The 17,376-nt window shown below is 50.7% G+C and overlaps 1 protein-coding gene across 2 annotated transcripts; it reads right to left on the bottom strand.

Moving 5' to 3' along the window:
• Window positions 1-737: 737 nt before the first annotated feature.
• GPR137C (G protein-coupled receptor 137C) lies at window positions 738-17,250 on the bottom strand. Of its 2 annotated transcripts, none has more exons than XM_042799298.1 (7): window positions 16,785-17,250; window positions 9,399-9,442; window positions 8,408-8,636; window positions 5,111-5,260; window positions 4,435-4,557; window positions 4,178-4,293; window positions 738-3,140 (listed from the first exon to the last, which is right to left on the bottom strand). In XM_042799298.1, the coding sequence occupies exons 1-7, from the start codon at window positions 17,145-17,147 to the stop codon at window positions 3,134-3,136; spliced, it is 1,032 nt and encodes a 343-aa protein (XP_042655232.1). In that variant the 5' UTR covers window positions 17,148-17,250; the 3' UTR covers window positions 738-3,133. The 2 variants fall into 2 exon arrangements, with proteins under 2 accessions (XP_042655232.1, XP_032865638.2); XM_033009747.2 differs by having other exon boundaries at window positions 738-3,397; window positions 16,785-17,243.
• Between the last annotated feature and the right edge of the window lie 126 nt (window positions 17,251-17,376).

Here is a 17,376-nt window from a genome sequence, read left to right as displayed (position 1 = left end):
TAAGTTGAGTTTTGCTGCTCTGAGACCACCTGCTTTTGCAACAGGGGGTGGGGGGCAAAGGATGGGTTCCCACAGCCCCTGACCTGGCCTGCCCCAGCTTTTTGCCCCCCAAAACACACCCTGGGAGTGGGTGCTGCTGCAGGCCCCACAGATGAACCCCTGTGAGGAAATAAGGGAAGGGCTGAGTTCCTGAGCTGCTTGGGGCTGCAGGGATTGGGACAGGGGCTCCCTGATGTGATTTGAGCATATTGTACCTCACAAGCTGGGGACAAGGGGAACACCACATCCCCTGGGCACTGGCCAGCTCCAAAAAAACACCAGGGGGATAAAGCACCTTGTGAGGGCAGGAGGGGAGGGAAAGCTGCTCTGCTCTCCCCAGCCCCAGAAAACCCCAGCTGCAGAGAAGAGCTGTAAAAACCTCCCAAAAAGCAGCTCTGGGTGCTGGGCTCCCAACCAGATTTAAGTCCTGAGCAGGATTTGTGGTGATGCTGCCTGGGCTGGCTCACACCAAAAGCAAACCACAGCCAGGGCTCTGGTGACCTTGCATGGAAAGTTTTTTTGGTTTGGGTTTTTTTTTGTTGTTGTTTTGTTGGTTTTTTGTTGTTTTTTTTTTTTTTTTTATTTCAACATAGTAGTGCTTGGTTACAGTTTAGTGAAGAACAAATAGGTACATTCATTGGCCACAGCTTCCCGTTGCAGCCAGCTGCTGCCTGCCTGCAAAGCCAAAACACTGTTAAACCATACCAAAAAAAGAAAGTTTAATGAAAGGCAACTATGCATTAAAAAAGTCATTGTACTTCTCAGCTATAAATTACATCAGTAAAACATGGGACCGGCCCCAGCAGGAGCAGTCAGTTTGTTTGTTGGTTTGTTTTTTGTTTTGTTTTGTTTTTTTTTTTTGAAATTAACGGCCATCCATACAAATGAGTAAAACTAAAACACTTTGCCAGTCACTCACGAGTACATTAGCAACGAGACTCACTGCCCCAACCTGCCCTCCCAATGCCAGGAAGATCGTATTGGTGGTATGTGCTTCAGTGCAATATGAACAATGAGCCTGTAGCCCTTTAATTTTTAATTTTTTAATTATTTTTTTTTTTTTTTTTTTTGCACTACACTCCTTTCCCTCCAAAGAAAAACTTAAAGTGCTCCTAGTGCTTTGGAATTTAAGCAAGAATAGGGGCCGCTAGCGTCACTTACGGTCTTTGGTGACTTATGGGAGAAGAAAGCAGGGCGATGCAGCCAGCCCCAGTCCTTCGTTAGCTTTGCCATAAGTCAAGCAGTGATTGAGATGGAGCAACCTGTTTCTGCAGCCCGGCCCAGGGAAGGAGCCAGGTCCCTCACAGGAGCTCTCTGGTTCAAGTACTAGAGCAAGAGGGATGTGCTCAAAGTTATCAGCTCCGAGCCTTCTCCAGAAAGCAGCGGGGGTTGCTCCTTTTTGGGCCAGCAAGAGTGAAACGGGTTGGCAGGGAGAGGCCCGCAAGCCAGCACAGGAGACCACACAGAGGGACAGGGTGTTCTCAGTGTGACAAGTGACATCGAGCTGGGTACAAGCGAGGTGGGCGAGGGGGTGGCCAGGCCCTAGGAGTGAGCACAGGGTAAGCGAGGAGAAGCCGGCGCTGCCCCAGGGCTTGGGGTTTCTCTCCCACGTGGCTGTGTCCCTCCCAGAGCCCAGCCCCGTGGCAGCACCGTACCGCTCTGTGCGTGGGTCTGTGTCAGACTCGGGTTTGAGCAGCAGGAGCAGCTCGTAGGGGGTTAAAAGCAGTTCCAGTTCAGGTTGGCACTAGAGGTCAGAACAGCTGCGCTCCCTGGACTGGTGCCTCCATCCAAGCCTGTGGCCAAAGCTGTTCCACTCGCCCCCCAACAGGCTCAGGCACAAGCCAGGACTAACATCAAGCCTCCTCTCCAAGAGGCCACTGGAGCTATAGGCCAGCCCAAACTTGGCTATTTTGGTTAAAGAGAGACAGAGAAACCTCCTCCCAGACTGACCCAGCACCCTCAAAGCCTGTATACACCACAGTACTGCTGACACAGCCACAGTGGCAGCAGGAAGATTCCAGGCCCATGGTCTTGCCCTGTGGCAGAGGATGGGACAGTAAGGGTGCAGACCTGAGCTCTGCAGTGACTGCCACCTCCCTTTGCAAGAGCAGCCCTTGCCCCCACAAGCACCTCCTGCACCTCAGCAGGGACCCCACCGGTTCACATTCACTTCAGGTTAAAATTCTTGGTTATCTGCTAAACGCAATTTAATACTGAGGGGGAAGAGGGAAGCCCCAGCCTGGGTGAGGAGGAGGGGGGGAACAGGACCGCTCTTGCCCCCCACACCTTAAAGCAGCCCTGGTTGCACACGCGCTTTGGGCCACCCGCCTTCCTGCACACACGCTCGTGCTGAGCCAGCTCCAGGCTCTCCCTGAACACAGCAGCCTGTAAAGTCTTGCCCCCTCCCGTGAGAGAAGCTTCAGTCCCAGCCAGTCCCCTTCCTTTCCCATAGACTAGTGGGTTGGTTACAACTCAGCGATCTTAATACCAGTAGGAACACTCGATCCCACGCTCACAGGCCTCTGCTAGGCTACGCTTTGAGCTCAGCTTTGAGCCCTCAGTCGTAGGTAGGACAGTTCAGCCATGGAGTGAAACAAGGACCAGCAGTCAGAGCAAGACCACACTCAGCCCAGAGGTGTGAATATGGCACAGTACGCTTCAACATTCCCCGCGGGAGGCCCTGCCCGTAATGCGCTCGGTCAACGGAGCCTCACGCTCCCCAGTGAGTCAGGATGCAGAGTACTTCACGGAACACGTCTTTGCAGGAAGACAGTGCCTCTCCCAGCTATGGATGTGCAATTAAAAGAGTAACTAGAACAGTCTCAGACCAAGCGCAGTCTGAGCAAGATTCGTTCATCCAAGTGTGCAGATAAAAGTGCAAATATGCATTTGATGTTTCTTTTCTAGTGAGGAAGCTCTGGTGCATTTAGCTGCCAACATCTTGAAGACCAGACCAAGAAAAAGCTTCCCGAGAGTTCAGCTTCACTTTGCTACATGGTACCTTAAAGTCACAGTTCTCTTGCTCACTGCCTGCAGCTGTAGGCTCAGTCCCGCTTACAGCTGCAGCAGGTAGTGGAATGTTTGTGTCGATGAGTTAGATGCTTCGGGGAAGAAGGAAAGAGAAAACCAGGTTACAATCCTATACATGAATGCCACTTCTGGGAAGAAAGGGACCTCGCAGCCTCTTCAGTTCTGTGGTGCAGGGTGTGAGCTATGGTGATTATTCATCTCCGAGCCGCCTGCGGCAAAGAGCAAGGGGGCACTGTCTGTAGCGGTTCCGCTGAGATGGGGACCCACCTCGTAGCTGTCATTCCCAGCCAGGGACCCATAGCAGCCAGAGCACTGAGGGGTGGCCAAGCTGGGAGGAAAGACAGAAAAAACCAGACATGGACTCTTAGAGATGAATAATTTGGCTGCGATTAGTCTCCGCTGCTAGGAAAGACTCCTGCTCCCAGCGCTGATGGGGGTATCCAGGTCTGCACAAGCAGGCTACGACATAAAGGCACAGCACCGCCGAGGAACCCGGATTTGATGAAACGGGTACAAGAAGAGCACCAGGCCCTACAACACTGCTCAGAAACAACCAGAACTTCCAAACCCCTCACTACACCATCGGGCAGGTGGAGTTCAGACCCCTGAGCAGCCACAGGGCTGTCCAGTTTCGCCCCCGCTTCCAGTTTTGCTGGGGGTACCTGACCATTCTCCCCCCACACCAGGTGTTCCTGCAGAGCTTTGTCCCACTTGGCTCCCAGAGACCACGTCCCTGTCCCTCCCAGGACTCCACCAACCTCTCACTTTCCAGCAGAGAAGCTCCTCTGGAGGTCATTTAAGAGCCCTCTGCCCCCACAGCTGAGGAAGGATCCTAGCAAGCTTCCTGTCTGGAGCCACTGCATGTTTCTACCCGTGAGCACCCAGTGTGATATCCACCTCTCAGAGCTGGTTGCCTCTGTCTAATAAAAATAGCTCCTTGTGAGCTGCAGAAGGGAACAAAACCAAGCTCAGTCAGAAGGCTCCTTGCCCAAGCTGCCTCTTACACCAAAATGTTTTCCTAAAACCAGAAGCCAAGAGCTTTGTTGCTTCCACACAGGGCAGCAGAACAGCAGCTGTGCTTTCACTTGCCCCACAGCACAATGCTTACCCTCCTTCCCTGGCCCCAAGCCGCGACAAGTCATCATCGCTGTCGTAGCGCCTCGGATTGTCAAAGAAGTAGGCTCTGGAGCTGTAACTGTGACTATTGACCATCCCCGCTGGAGTCTGTTAAAGAAAAAGGAGTTAGGTCAGCAGTGAGATATTTCTGACAGTCTTCCTAAAAGGCCTTCACCCCCAACCCCAGGCACCTTGGGGCTCTGCCCTGCACAGGGGTACTCAAGCTACCAGCAGCTTGCTCAGGCCTACCAAGTTCTGACTCAGTCTCTGAGCCCGGAAGAATAGCACCACAAAAGTCGTTGGCACCAGCTCCCAGAGGAAGAGGACGACTCCAAACACCACGTACTCTTCGCTGCTCACTTCCACGTGCACCTGAGGACAGAAGGGAGAGGTGTCCGTATAATCCTAGCCATCAGCAGAGCTGCACAGCTCCCAAAGCTGGACATAGCACACAGCTTCAAACTGGAAATGCAGAGCAACCCTTGCAAAGTCAGGAGTCCCTAAACCAGACTAGTGACCCTCACCTGACTGCTGTTACTGGTTTTAGTGAGATGGTTTTCTTCACTGGGCTACCAGGGTACTGGTAGCTCCCTCCCCACACCGATGACTCTCCCTTGCACACAGCCACGCCTCATTAAGCACTGCTTTTCTGCTCTAGTTGAGTTGTTCCTCCTCCCCTCCAAAAGAAGAGTGGGCAGGCTAAAAATGAAGAGCACAACAGGGAATCCTTCCTGAAGAAGTGGCCAGATAGAGGAAGATTCAGGTTTGGTCTGGTGGAGAGAACAAGCAGGGCTTCTGAAGGCAGAAAGCTAAACAGCCAGCCCTACATAGCCCCCTTTTCACCTATACATGCCCTCACAACACAGTGGAAAAACTGCCTTTTGCTTTACTAGCTCTGGATTGGGGGGGTGTCACAGACACTTACCTTGTCTGAAAGGTTGTCCCAGCCATAGTTAAAAGGACCAGGAACATTGTCTGGAGATATGGCCACAGCTACCAGGTTATAGCAAGCCCTTGAGGAATACAGAAGGGCAACTACAGATCCCACAAGAATAGCCTGGCAGACAGATGTTCCCTAGAACAGAAAGAAAAAACAGTTTCAATACAAACCGTCCTACAGAGCTGTGATTTCCCCCGACCCCCTCTTAAACGTATGAGAAGCCGTGCAGGCAAGAATGACCTAGAACATTTGTGTGGTGCTGCTAAAATATTCAGAGCTGGGTAAGAGTTTTCTTGTGTGAGGAGTTCATCTCAGTAGCAGAACTACACAGGCAGTGTCTCCTGGGAGCAGGGAAGACTCAAGGCACAGGAGCGTCATTCTCAGGATCTTCTCAGTCAGCTTCAAGCTGGTGGTCCAGAGAGATGCTATCCCACTCACTGCCTTCCTGTGGTCATCTCCAGAAGGCCAACCAACCACCATTAACAAAATCAACTTGCTGCTTCTTCACCCTGATCGGACTCTAGAGCAGAGATGTCCACCCAGCCCGTTCACTCCACAGCAGTCTGGCACCCCTGACATTGAACACAACGTTTGTCTAGGAAAGCAGCCCAAATATCTGGGGTGGGCAACTCTGAGAACAGGCAGAAAGACCCAGCACCTGAACCCCTGTGCTGCTGTGGGGCAAAGTAGGCTTTGCTGTACACAGAGCAGTGTGCTAAAGGGGGGGCTAGATGTTGTGGCACCTCTGCCTCCTGCTAGCTGTCCCATGCTGGTGAAGCACGATGCTTCCAATGCAGAGCTGTCAGAGGGATAGCTGCACGAGGTACCCGGAGCTCACGGTACCCACCTTTCCTGGACAGCTAGCCATAGGAGAGGAAGCCACTTTAAGATCTGCAAGTGTATCCATTTCTTTGCTAAATACACCCATGAAGTGTTTTAATAGCTACTGGTAGCCACCAAATCATAAGTGGGCAGACAAACTGATCTCAGCAGCTGACCTGCCTTTGTTTTTAAGCAGACAATCTGCTTGGGAAGCTCATCTCATTGACCTGCTCCACATCCAAGCTCTGGGTATGCTAGTTTGATTTTCCCAGCTTTACAGCACTTGCTCAAGACAGTGTCTTGGAAGACTCAGCAAAGTGCTGCTAACCGACAAGTCCCTGTGACACCACTGAAGCACAAGAGCGCAGCCTGCTCCAGCACTGTTAGCCAAGCCCCTACTGTGCAGGCCAGCAGAAGAGGTGGAAGGGCTAGTGAAGCAAGTCTCCAGCTGACCAGGACCACAGTACAGGATCTGGCCACAATCCAGTAGCCCAGCCTCCTTCTCAAGTGTTCAATGGCTTGAACTTTCCTGCCTTCAGCGGTGGAGGCAGCAGCCTCACCGGGCCCCCCTCAGCCTTCCTGTATTGCTTTGAGTCAGCAGGTTCACAGATGAAGTTCAGGAGGCAGGACAACCTTTTCTCACATTTGTGTAACACTGCTGATCAACCCCACCCTCTTTTTGCAGCTCCTCCACAACACAAAGTCAGAGGGTGCCTCCAAGGCAGGGAAGGGAGACAGCATTTGAATGCAAGAGACTTTTACCAGACAGTCAGGTTGAGTATTCAACCCAAGAGCAGGCTTCTCTAGAGCTCCTTATACAAGAGCGAGGCCTCACAGGCAGCCTCAGGCATGGAACTAGAGGAAGTTACTGCATTTGTGAACCACTGCTGGGTGAATTTGATAAGTTAATTAGTGTCCAGAGCCAGTCAGAGCCGGATACCTGGCCTATGCAGGCAGGTTCTCAGCTTAGTCATGGCTCCTGTCTCACTTCAGGTCACCTGGCTGCAATCCGCAGCCTCTGTGGACCGCTGTCACAGGAGCCAGCCAGGCAGCCACTCCCAGCTCCCCATGGCCACACACCCTGGATTCTGGGCAACTACAGATGCTCTCTGCTGCTTAAGAGGCCCAGACTTCTCCTAAAGAAACCTCAGCTTCCACCTTGACAGCACAGCTCTGGCCACCCTCTCAGCTTTTACTGAGCTGCCCTTTCTAAGGGAAGGGGCAATGGACCACAGGCACTTTGATCGGTCATGCAAATGGTTTGCTAATGAACAAGGACATGCCTCCAGCCAATGCAAGGCAGTTGTCCGGAGCCAGAATGTCTTTGTAGCAGTGTCTGTTGCAAGGCAACTTGTCACCCTCTTCATCCTCTTCCTGAGCGGGGACAGAGCCATCCAACAGCCTCCAGGAGCTCTACACTCTGGGCAGCCTCTCACCTGAGCCAGGAACAGCAGTGCTCTAAACACATATAGATTCACCTGATCAGTGGCACACTGGAAATAAGGTCTCTGCAGGAGGCCAGAGCCCCACCTTCCAGTCCCACGGAAAGAGGCAATTCAGAGCTTACAGAGTGAGGAGCTGCACTGCAGGGAAAAGGCAATAGCTCAAAGCACTAGAGCCAGGCAACTGGCTTCCCTGAGCCTGACTATGCTCAGGTGCTCAAGTTCCTCCTACAGATGTTTCCAGACTCATCAAGAGACTGCTGCCTGCCCTTCGCAGCAGGCCAGGTCCCCACTCTGGGATCACTGCCTTTGATAGAAGTGATATGGCTTCCCAGACGAAGAGGAGGCAGCTCAACTGCACACTTAATTGCAGCCTACTGCCACACTAAGATGAGACTGCTGGTGGCTTACCCACTTTCCTACCTGCTTGAGGAGAGTTGTGGCTGTGTGTTCAGATTCTCAGTTGTACTTCTGCCTTGGGGCAGGACCTACAGCAACTTCTCCTCCCCTTCTAAGACACTCATCTCATCCAGGACCATGAGCACTGCCTCTGGCTCAAGCAAGCAGGCAGCTAAAGCTGGACTGCTGGGGGGGAACATCTTTGCAGAGAATTGTTATGCATCTGCCAGAGATAACAATATACTGCAGACTTCACTGTCCTTAGTGACAATATACTGCAGAAATCTGCTACTCAGAGAGCCCTCTCTTCCAGTCAAACCCTAAATTATACTTCTAAAGCTGAAAAGCATAAGCAGCTCATAAGTCTCCTGTTGTGCCAACAAAGCTGCAGACAATGTATTCCCCTAAAACACGCAGAGCACTTTATTCCTACAACAGAAGTGTGCACTTTCTGGAGGGAGAAGTCCAAGAGCTGCCACCTCCACACTGGAAGAAGTATTTGAGGAAGAGCTCAGGTGCCACCAGGCCAGCATTGCTCCGAGTAAGCACACACAGATCCAGTTGAGAATCCAGCTGATGATTGTGCAGTTCCAGTGTAGTTCATAAGGCATTTACCTACCTTAGACTCGAGGTAGACATTCGCTGAAGACATCTTTCCCAGTTTGCACATGCAGCAAGCAAGCGAGATGGCACAGAGGATGAAGAGGCTGTCATTCACTAGGGCACGGGCAAGGACTGTCCACCTCAGCTGGTTCTCCGGGACCTCACCATGGATTAACATTGCACAAGTTAAATTCACAACTAAGAAGAGGAGGCTGGTAAATATGGAGCCCAGATACAACAGAACCCTGGAGGGATGGTGGAGGAAAAAACACAGAGTTTAAGTCAGACAATTCTAGGGTCATTCTCCACCACCCTCTTGTCTCATCAGGCAAGAGGACCTCCTAGCATGCCCAGTGCTCTGCTTGCTATGAAGATCAGACATTCCAACGAGCTTCAGTGGTTGTATTGACAGCTCAAGTCTGCAGAGTATTTGTTTGAGCTGCTCTCATAATGCATGAGCAGTGTAAGTAGTCATGAGTTACAAGACTCATCTTCTGACAGTCAGGTTCTTATCTTGCAGATTTTAAGTGTTGCTCTAGCTCTGCATTAACTTCAGTCAATAAGCTATGAGTCATCACAACCACTGCAACTTCTTTATTGAAAGCCACTGGAGCTTGCATTTTCCACTGTGGGTTTCCCTGGAAATGGCTAGGAAGCGCCTGGGCTGCACACAGGTCCCACCTATTGCTCAAGCCTTATCCTGCAGATCTTTTCTGGGGTGGGACAGCTCAGAATGACCTCAAGAGTCCATCTAGTTTGCTAGCAGCACCAGCACTGCCATGCTGACGACACATATGGAGGCATGCAGCATATGCTTCAGCTTCCTTGGTACTCTTGAAGCTCCCAATCCTGCTCCAAGGCACAACACTGACCCTTTGTCAGAGCACAGCTAGGTACAGCATCAGCTCTGTCCAAGACTTTAAGGTCTGAAGCTCCCATTCCTACCACCGCAGCGTGAATTCCCCTTAAGCCAGCTTTAACAATAACGTTAGAAAAGTATCACTTACTTGTACTTGTTGAATTCAGCTGCACATTTCACTTTGAATATGACCTAGAGGAAAGATTTGCACAGCATTACTTAACATGACCTATAGTTCTCCCTTAAACTTAGTAAAGATGTATACAACAGGGGAGCCAGCATCCAGTTAGATATCTTTAAAGACTCTAGATTATCCATTAGCACCAAGTCTTGTACTGGACCCACTTGCAAGAAAGACTAGTACTCCTCTTCTTGCAAGAGCCAAGCCCAAATGTAGGTGTCCAACAGGCATAAACATATTTAATACCCTACACATGACAAGGACTTTAACACCACATCTAAGACCTTCAAGAAAAGCAGGTAGTTTAGCACTCAGTAGTCACTAAGAACGTTCAAAAATACATCTACTTTGCCCAGTGTTCTGTGCTATATATTTTAGGACCTCAATCACACTTGATTTCCCTGTTAAAGAAGGCTGCTTCAGCTGCTGTGCTTTAGCAAGACAAATAGCTGATCTAAAATAGCCCTCTGGTATTGGATTATGGACCTGCAGGCTGTAACAAGCATTTGGAGCTCACAGCTCCTCCACCCTTAAGATGATTGTAAGCCAAATATACCTGAAAAGTAACTTTGAGATGGTAGGAAGTCCTAGCCTGCCAAGTTGCATGGCACACTTGACACACAAGCATATTAGATGCCAGTCAGTTATTTGCAGACTATTTCACTCTTCAAAGCAACACACACTCTGTCCAAGAGTGGCTCTGGGGTCTGTGAATCTCCTCACCACTCAAGAGATTAGGAGACTCAAGGTGAACGTTGTACAAGATGGGTCAGTGCTTCAGAGCAAAGGCTCACAGGCCTCTCCTCAGACTGCAGGGGACTGAATCCATGCCTGCACACCCTGCCATTTGGGTTGGGAAGGCTGGAGGAGAGCCATCAGCTTATACTCAGGCAGCCCTACAGCACTCTTTCCAATACGGCAGACAAGCTTCTGTGTCCCTCTGGGCTAGAGATGCAAGGGGATGGGTAACTGGTGCTCACAAATGGTCAGGACAAGCAGCAGGAAAGCAGCACAACTGGCAGAGCTACACAGAGCTCACTCATCACACACTGATTCAGCACAGGCATGGCAGGAACTGGGTTTTGTCCAGTGTAAAACACAGATCCTGGTACAGGCCCCACCAGGAAGGATCCCAGAGCTGAGGTCACACTCAGTTTCAGACAAAGCTTATGTTCTGACTAGAGACTTCAGAGAAACTTGGGAAGAGGTAGAGAACCACCCAGCCAGATCCAACAGACAAGTACTTGCGGGGTCAGCACAAGTCCATCCAGGGATCACTGCCCAGGTGTGGAGGTTTAGTTTCACTGCTTCTGCAAGGAGTCCTCCCTGTCAGCTTCCAGACTGTGGCTGCAGTGAAGGATCACTCATCTCCTACAAGGCACCTGTAGTCAGATTTTTTTCTGATGGGATTTCTTGGCTCTTGCCCTTCAGTCAGCACTGAGGTAGTAATGGCCCTCTGAAGCTTCAGAAATCAGGCTCCTGCCAACAGGATTTCCAGAGACATTTCAGGATTTGAGGGTTGTCTGATCCACTATCGTAGTTTCAAGCATTTGAAAACCCTCCTACAGGGCATCGGACAGTTTCAGCCACCCAGAGAGCCGGTTTCACTGTCTGGCTCCTCTCCCCCAGTCTGAGGGAAGATGAACTCAAGAAGCTCTTAGTGGGGAAGATGACACAGTACTTCAGCAGAGGGAGGTATCCAGCCGTCGGGGCTGAGGGCACAGTACCACAAGCAGTCTCTGAAGCCCTCTGCCCTGTTGTCCTGGTCTGTACTAGCCCAGAGAAGTACAGAAGCATGGCATAACTCACTCTGAGCCCCAAAGCTCATCTGAGTTACAGGAAACCTGGGCCTTGGAAGGACCACGTGGTGACTTCAAGCCAGAAAAATCCCTGAATCTTCCTCTGGCCTTAATTTTCCTGTAGGCTATATTCAAGCACTTAGGGAGTGTCAAAACAGACATCAAGGACATCCAGCTGGGAAACCTCTTGGTTCAGCACCCATTTGTGCAGCATGGAAATCAGTCTGAGGTATTTGTACTTCTTCTCTGACTCCCAGAACAGCAGTGTGTAACCACAGCCTTAGAACAGCAGTGTAAACAGTCCCTGGCTTGTATTGCAGCAGATCACCCTGGGTAAGAACAGCCCTGCAGCTGAGCAGGGAAATGCCACTGGCTAACAGAAAGAAGATGCTTGCTTCTGTGGCAAGAGAGCCTCCCAAGACCCTCCCCTACAGCCCTGGGGACTAAAGCACATGAAGCTGTCTCAGGGTTAAGAGTGCAGTGGCAACCTGAGACTCAGGGTTGGACAGCTGCCATGAAAAGCAAAGGGAGACCAGGGCACTAGCCTTATAGTTTTATTAGACCCCAGCTATGTAGTCCTATAACTTCAGGAAAAGAACAGGCATCACTGTTGACAGTGTTTTTAGTTCTTAAGACATAACTCATCTGAAGGTTGCTTTTTCTTCAGAGGGGCTGGGTCAGTAAGTGATACCAGTAGTGCTCACAACATATCTTTGGGTTCTTATCCTTGAGACAATCTTGCAAGCCTTTCAGCACCAGACTAGCTCTGCTGCTTTCAGAGCCCAAGGACAGATGATGTAGAGGGTTCTGCTGTGAAGAAGCTGAAGCAGAGAGCTCAGCAGTAGTCCTATTTTTCATAAATCCAGGAAATACAGACCCCTGCCCTCAAACAGGTGCATTCTGCCAAGTTGCTAGTAGCAACCCTTGCAAACTGAAGAGTTCCTTCTGAGACCAGCCCTAGAAGTCATGCAGTTGCCTGCTGAAAATAAGGAACAGAGGTCTCCGCTAGCCCAGAGCAGCAGGAGTGAGAACATTTACTCCTAAGCAAGCCTTTTGTAACACTTAAGCAACACTCTGTTGTCTTTCTGGAGCCACAAATCCTTTAAGCACTTCACATCAGCCACAGATTTGGGATGAAGGTGAGGCTGAAAAGGGCTACAGACCAAAAAGTCCCCTGTGATGCTGGAAGCTTTTGTTTTTGCAATGAGAGTGGACGCATTTGACAAAAGTGATTATCTTGCTCATACCACTGAGCCCCAAAAGTAAACTTGCTAAGGGTACATTCTCAGAGCATCATTTAAGAAACAGGCTCATCCTCAGAAGGGGTACTGGAGGTGTCACAGTTGCCAAGATGACAAGTGACAGACACCATATCCCACAGATGGTTCTAAGGACCAGTTCTAGTACCAGCAAAAGCCACAACATTTAGCCCTAACATTGAGCCTCAGACTGCAGCTTGGTTTTGGTACAGCCACTCACAACAGATCTGAAAGATCCAGGAGCACCAAAAACTTGTCATTGTCTGTCTGATGGAATCAAAGTCTCCTTTGCTCCATAAAGAAATCATGAGTTTGGGCTCTCAAGGTGCAAGACCTAACCATGTCCTGCCCTGACATGAACACAGCCCTCTCAGTTGCAAGAGCATCCACAGATTCCTTTTCTCACCACAGTCATTCAGCAATGAGCATTGGAGCAGAGCACAGACTATTTTGGGATTACACCCCGTAACAAGTGCTGCAGCCCCCACCCACGCCTCAGAGAAATAGTTGGAACTATCTGTGAGGAGGATCTCTCACCATTCCCACTAATACTGAGATCAACCTATGCCATCATGAACACAGGGTGCAACTTGCATGTAGCCTGATTTCTTAGAATAACTGGTTGCCGACATGGCCACCCATTTTTTGGGAACCATGGGGCCCATGGGAATCACCAGCAGCATGGGATGGAGCACTTTACCAGCTGTCCCTCTGAGGCAGAGGGCACATGCTAGGTGTCTGCTAGACAAGGAAGGTGGAAGAGTGCAAGAACAGACTGAGGCTTTTCCAGTTTTTCATCTGAGAAGGCAGGAAGACACAGGACAGCAAGGACAAACGGCGCCCAAGCTGGATGCTCTTTCCATGCATGTCTGCTCCAGTGCAATTAGAGCAGCAAGGAATGAAAGAGGCTGATGTCATCTAATCAGATGGAGCACTTAAAGAAACCCAGACAGGTTAAGGGTTATGGCCACACCAGTCTGGCAGAGCCTCCCCACTCCAGCAGAAGGACTTACTCATTGTTGCACACAGTTGCTGACTCCCAAGAGAGGAAAAGATGCCAAATGCTCAAGAAGGTCTTTGAAAGGGTCAAGATGGAGGTTGTTGTGGCTACATTTCCACGTACCGTGTTCCTGACCATGACCTGGGGAAAAGCAGGGACTGGCAGACTCTTGGGAAAGGTACCATTACTCAAGCAGATGTTTAGCTGGCAGCAGAGGAGCTATTCCAAGAGCAAGACAGAGAAGCACCTTGGGTTGGCTATCCGAGCCATGGGTCTGCCAGTTTGAGGCAAGATTGGGAATGATCCGAGGAATTCTGACCTGATGTACTGTGAATTGCAGATTTCCTGGAAAGGAACTGTTACAGGCTAAAGCAGAGAAAAGATGCTCCCAAGCAAGAGGCATTTCACCTTTTGATGTTCCAGATGGAAATAAGGTAGTGACAAAAAGAAACCATCACCAAATAAGCATCCCACATGCATTTTGTCAGGCTTCCACATCCCCTCAGAGATCTCGGTGGCCTCAAGGGGATAGGAAAAGATAAGCTTCTCCCCACAGAAAAGGGGAACACCAGGCAGTTTCATGAGGTTGAATTTCAGCCCCAGAACAGCCTGGAGTGCAAAATAATGCTAGCTCTCCATGAGTATTCGTTGTTCCCTGGAGCTCTTCCCCCACTCAGCACCAATTTCATCCTCAGCTTGTACACAGCCCGAGGAGCTCTGTAAATCAAGTAAGATTAGCTCAAATAACATCGCACAGGCCACGTCTTCTTCCACTGCTTAGACAGATGCCATTTCTCCAGCATCTCCACAAAGAAGGCACTGTGTACAAAGACAATTAGCCAGGCCTTCAGCACAGAAGCAGCCTATGCTTTTATCTGAGGACATCTCAAACCAGGACACCACCCCCAGAGGAGAAGCCCAGTGCCCTTCTACAGGTTGCTACCAACTGGTCCTTAAGAACTGGGAACAGACAGGCCCTCCACAGCAGGTTCTGCTTCAAGTCACACTCGAAAAATAGCGGTCATTTATGGATCTTGAGACACTTCAGCTCAACCACTGTGGCTCCACCACGGCTTCTCTCCTTCCTCCTGGTAGTGACAATTCTTGGCTAATTACACCCTAAGTCTCCTTAACACAACTCATCCCATACTTTAAGAGAAACACTGAACACAGCCAAGCCATGCATATCTCAGAGCTACCAGCACATGGCACCCTTTTGTCTAGAGAAAGGTGGACTAGTTCTATCAGCCAGTTACCCAAGCACGGGAAGCCAAATATCACTACTCAGCATCATTTCTTTTGTTAAAAATGGAAGCCAGAAAAGCACCAAAGGCTTTCAGTCCATCTAGCTGCACTTTCCCCAAACCTCTAGAGCTGTAGGCTTTGCTACCTACCACCACTGTGAGATCACCCACAAACACCACAAAGTGCTGGACACCCATTCTGCTTGCGACAGCCAAGTGTCAGACCCACTCTATAACTAAGCGTGCATACCCATTTTAACAAGTCATTTTATCCTTCCCCTCTCCAGTTTCTGAGCCTTTATTTCCTCAGACAGGATTTCCCTTGGCTCCAGGTCTTCGATGAGAAAGAAATGGAGTATATTCAGCCAGAATCCACTGAAAAACAGATATTGTAGGAGGAAGGGAAGCCCGAGAACCTATCTGAATTTACTTTGCTGTTCTTTAAATGAGCCTTTTAACAAGCCTGCAAAGAGGCAAATCTGCTGTTAAGTCCAGTGACAGAAAAACCCAAATCCAGCTACTTTGTAGTACCAGAACATGGGATCCCTTCCTGAGCTTGCCTTTTAGGGGACATACAAACACCTACTGGTTAGAGCAATTGGTAGGTCAGGCTCCCTTTAACAGACAAGATGGATTATGCACACTATGCACCATTTGTTATTTTGCTGCCACTCGATCGGCAGCATATCTAACACCAACAGCTTTTGCAACGGGCAGTTTCCAGGTGTTTGTGTCAGAGGGGGAAGAACCAAAACAGCTGAACAACCCAATTGCTCCAAGTCTCACATTATCATGTGAATGTTGATGTCCTCGGGAAAATGAAATCATAACTCCCATTGGTGACACATCGGAGCGATGGAGCGATTTCGCTGTGTGTTAGCTATTCCTTTGTGAGGCTGGTGAACAGCTGAGAGCTGCAGAGCAAAGAATCTGAACAACAACAACAAAGCTGGAAGGAAAGTACTGCCTATTTATGAAACAAGTCACCAAACTGGAAGGCAGGCAAGCAAAGGGCTGCTCACAAGAAACTGGAGCAGAAACAAAATATTCAGAGGAGGAAGGGGAGGGGAGAGCCACCGCTTTAAAAGGTAGAGTGAAAGGACTAGAGAACAGAGGATAAAAAAAAATAAATTGCAAAACAAGTGAAGGAAAGAAGGAATACAGCTCAGCAACAATAATAAGCAGCTCCGCGCTGTCCCAGTAGCGATCATTGTGAGAGGAAGGGGCCCACCTCTCCAGCCCCAGGCTGTTGTCTGGGAAGGCAGAGGGATTTTGTCTGACAACAAGCTGCAGAACAACAAGCCCAGTTCACAGCGGAGCAGAGAGATGGAGAGAAGGAGGGAGCGCAGCAACAATAGCAGAAGAGGCTCTAGCTGGTGACGTAATGGTTGGCACCACTCCAGGCCAGAGCAGCCCCTGCTGCTGCCACTTTCTCGTCCTCTTTAGAGAAGGGGAATCAATTAAAAAAAAAAATAAAAGATGCAAAACAGTCCCCCAGGAGACCCCCGTGCCACTGCCACCCCTCATAGGGTTGCAAAAAGGAAAGCCCCACCTGGGAGCAGGGCACATCTCTGCACCCCCCCAACCCCCCAGATTCAGGGCATGTGCCTGTCTCCCCCCCGCCCCCCAACCTCCACCCCCCAGGGTCTGCATTCAAGGCAGACCCCTGCACCCCCACCCCAACACGAAGATTCAGGGCACACTTTTTGCTCGCACCACCCCCCATCCCACCCCACCCCCAAGCCTGGATTCAGGGCATAATCTCCGTGCCTGCCCCCAGGGCTGGATTGAGGGCACAGCCCAGCGTCTCTCCGGAGGCTACACTGAGGGCAGACCCCTCAGCACCCTCTCCCACCCAGCCTAGGCAGGGCACACACCTCCACACCCCACTCCATCTCACCCCAAAGCCTTCAGGGCACAGCTCTGCGCACCTCTAAGTTTGAGGGGGTGGCTGAAAAGCAGCCTTTAACCTCAGCGCCCTGCGGGGTGTGTGTGTGTGGGGGGGGTTGGTGTCTCCCCTCCCCCAGTGAAAAAAAAAAAAAACAACTTACCTCAGCGAAATAGAGGTTGAGGAGGCAGAGGCTGGAGAAGAGCAGGCAGCCGGGCAGGCAGTAGAGGAGCCAGTGGGCGAAGGGCTGCTGGAGGCGGAGGGCCTGCAGGGAGTTTTGCAGGTAGAAGGAGAAGAGGGTGGTCCTGAGGGCTGCCCAGAGCAGGCAGAGGAAGAGGCAGAGCGTGTGGTAGCTCAGCCGCCGTTCCCGGTAGTAGAGGAGCAGCCAGAGCTGCAGGTAGGCGAAGAGGAAGAGGGCGGCGTAGAGCGCCGTGTGGAGCACGGTCAGCCCCAGCTCCACCGCGTAGGGGACGGCGGCCCCCTCAGCCGGGGCCGCCCCCTCAGCGAGGGCCGCCGCCGCGCTCATGGGGCAGCGGGAGGCAACGGCCCGCCAACGGTCGCCGCGCGCGCCCGCCCCGCCCCTCCCCTCCCCTCAGCCCCGGCTGGACACCCCCATGCAACAAAGGGGAGCAGCAGCCCCCTCCTCTTCTTCTTCTTCTTCTTCCTCTTCCTCCTCCTCCTCCTCTCCCTCTTCTTCTTCTTCCTCCTCCTCTTCTTTTTTTTTTTTTTTTTTTTTTTTTTTTTTTCTTCTTCTT

The sequence above is a fragment of the Tyto alba genome, unplaced genomic scaffold (assembly GCF_018691265.1).
Source record: "Tyto alba isolate M040663 unplaced genomic scaffold, T.alba_DEE_v4.0 Super-Scaffold_29, whole genome shotgun sequence".
NCBI lineage: Eukaryota > Metazoa > Chordata > Aves > Strigiformes > Tytonidae > Tyto > Tyto alba.
The sequence above is the reverse complement of the archived record's forward strand: the minus strand, read 5'-3'. Positions and strand labels throughout refer to the sequence as shown.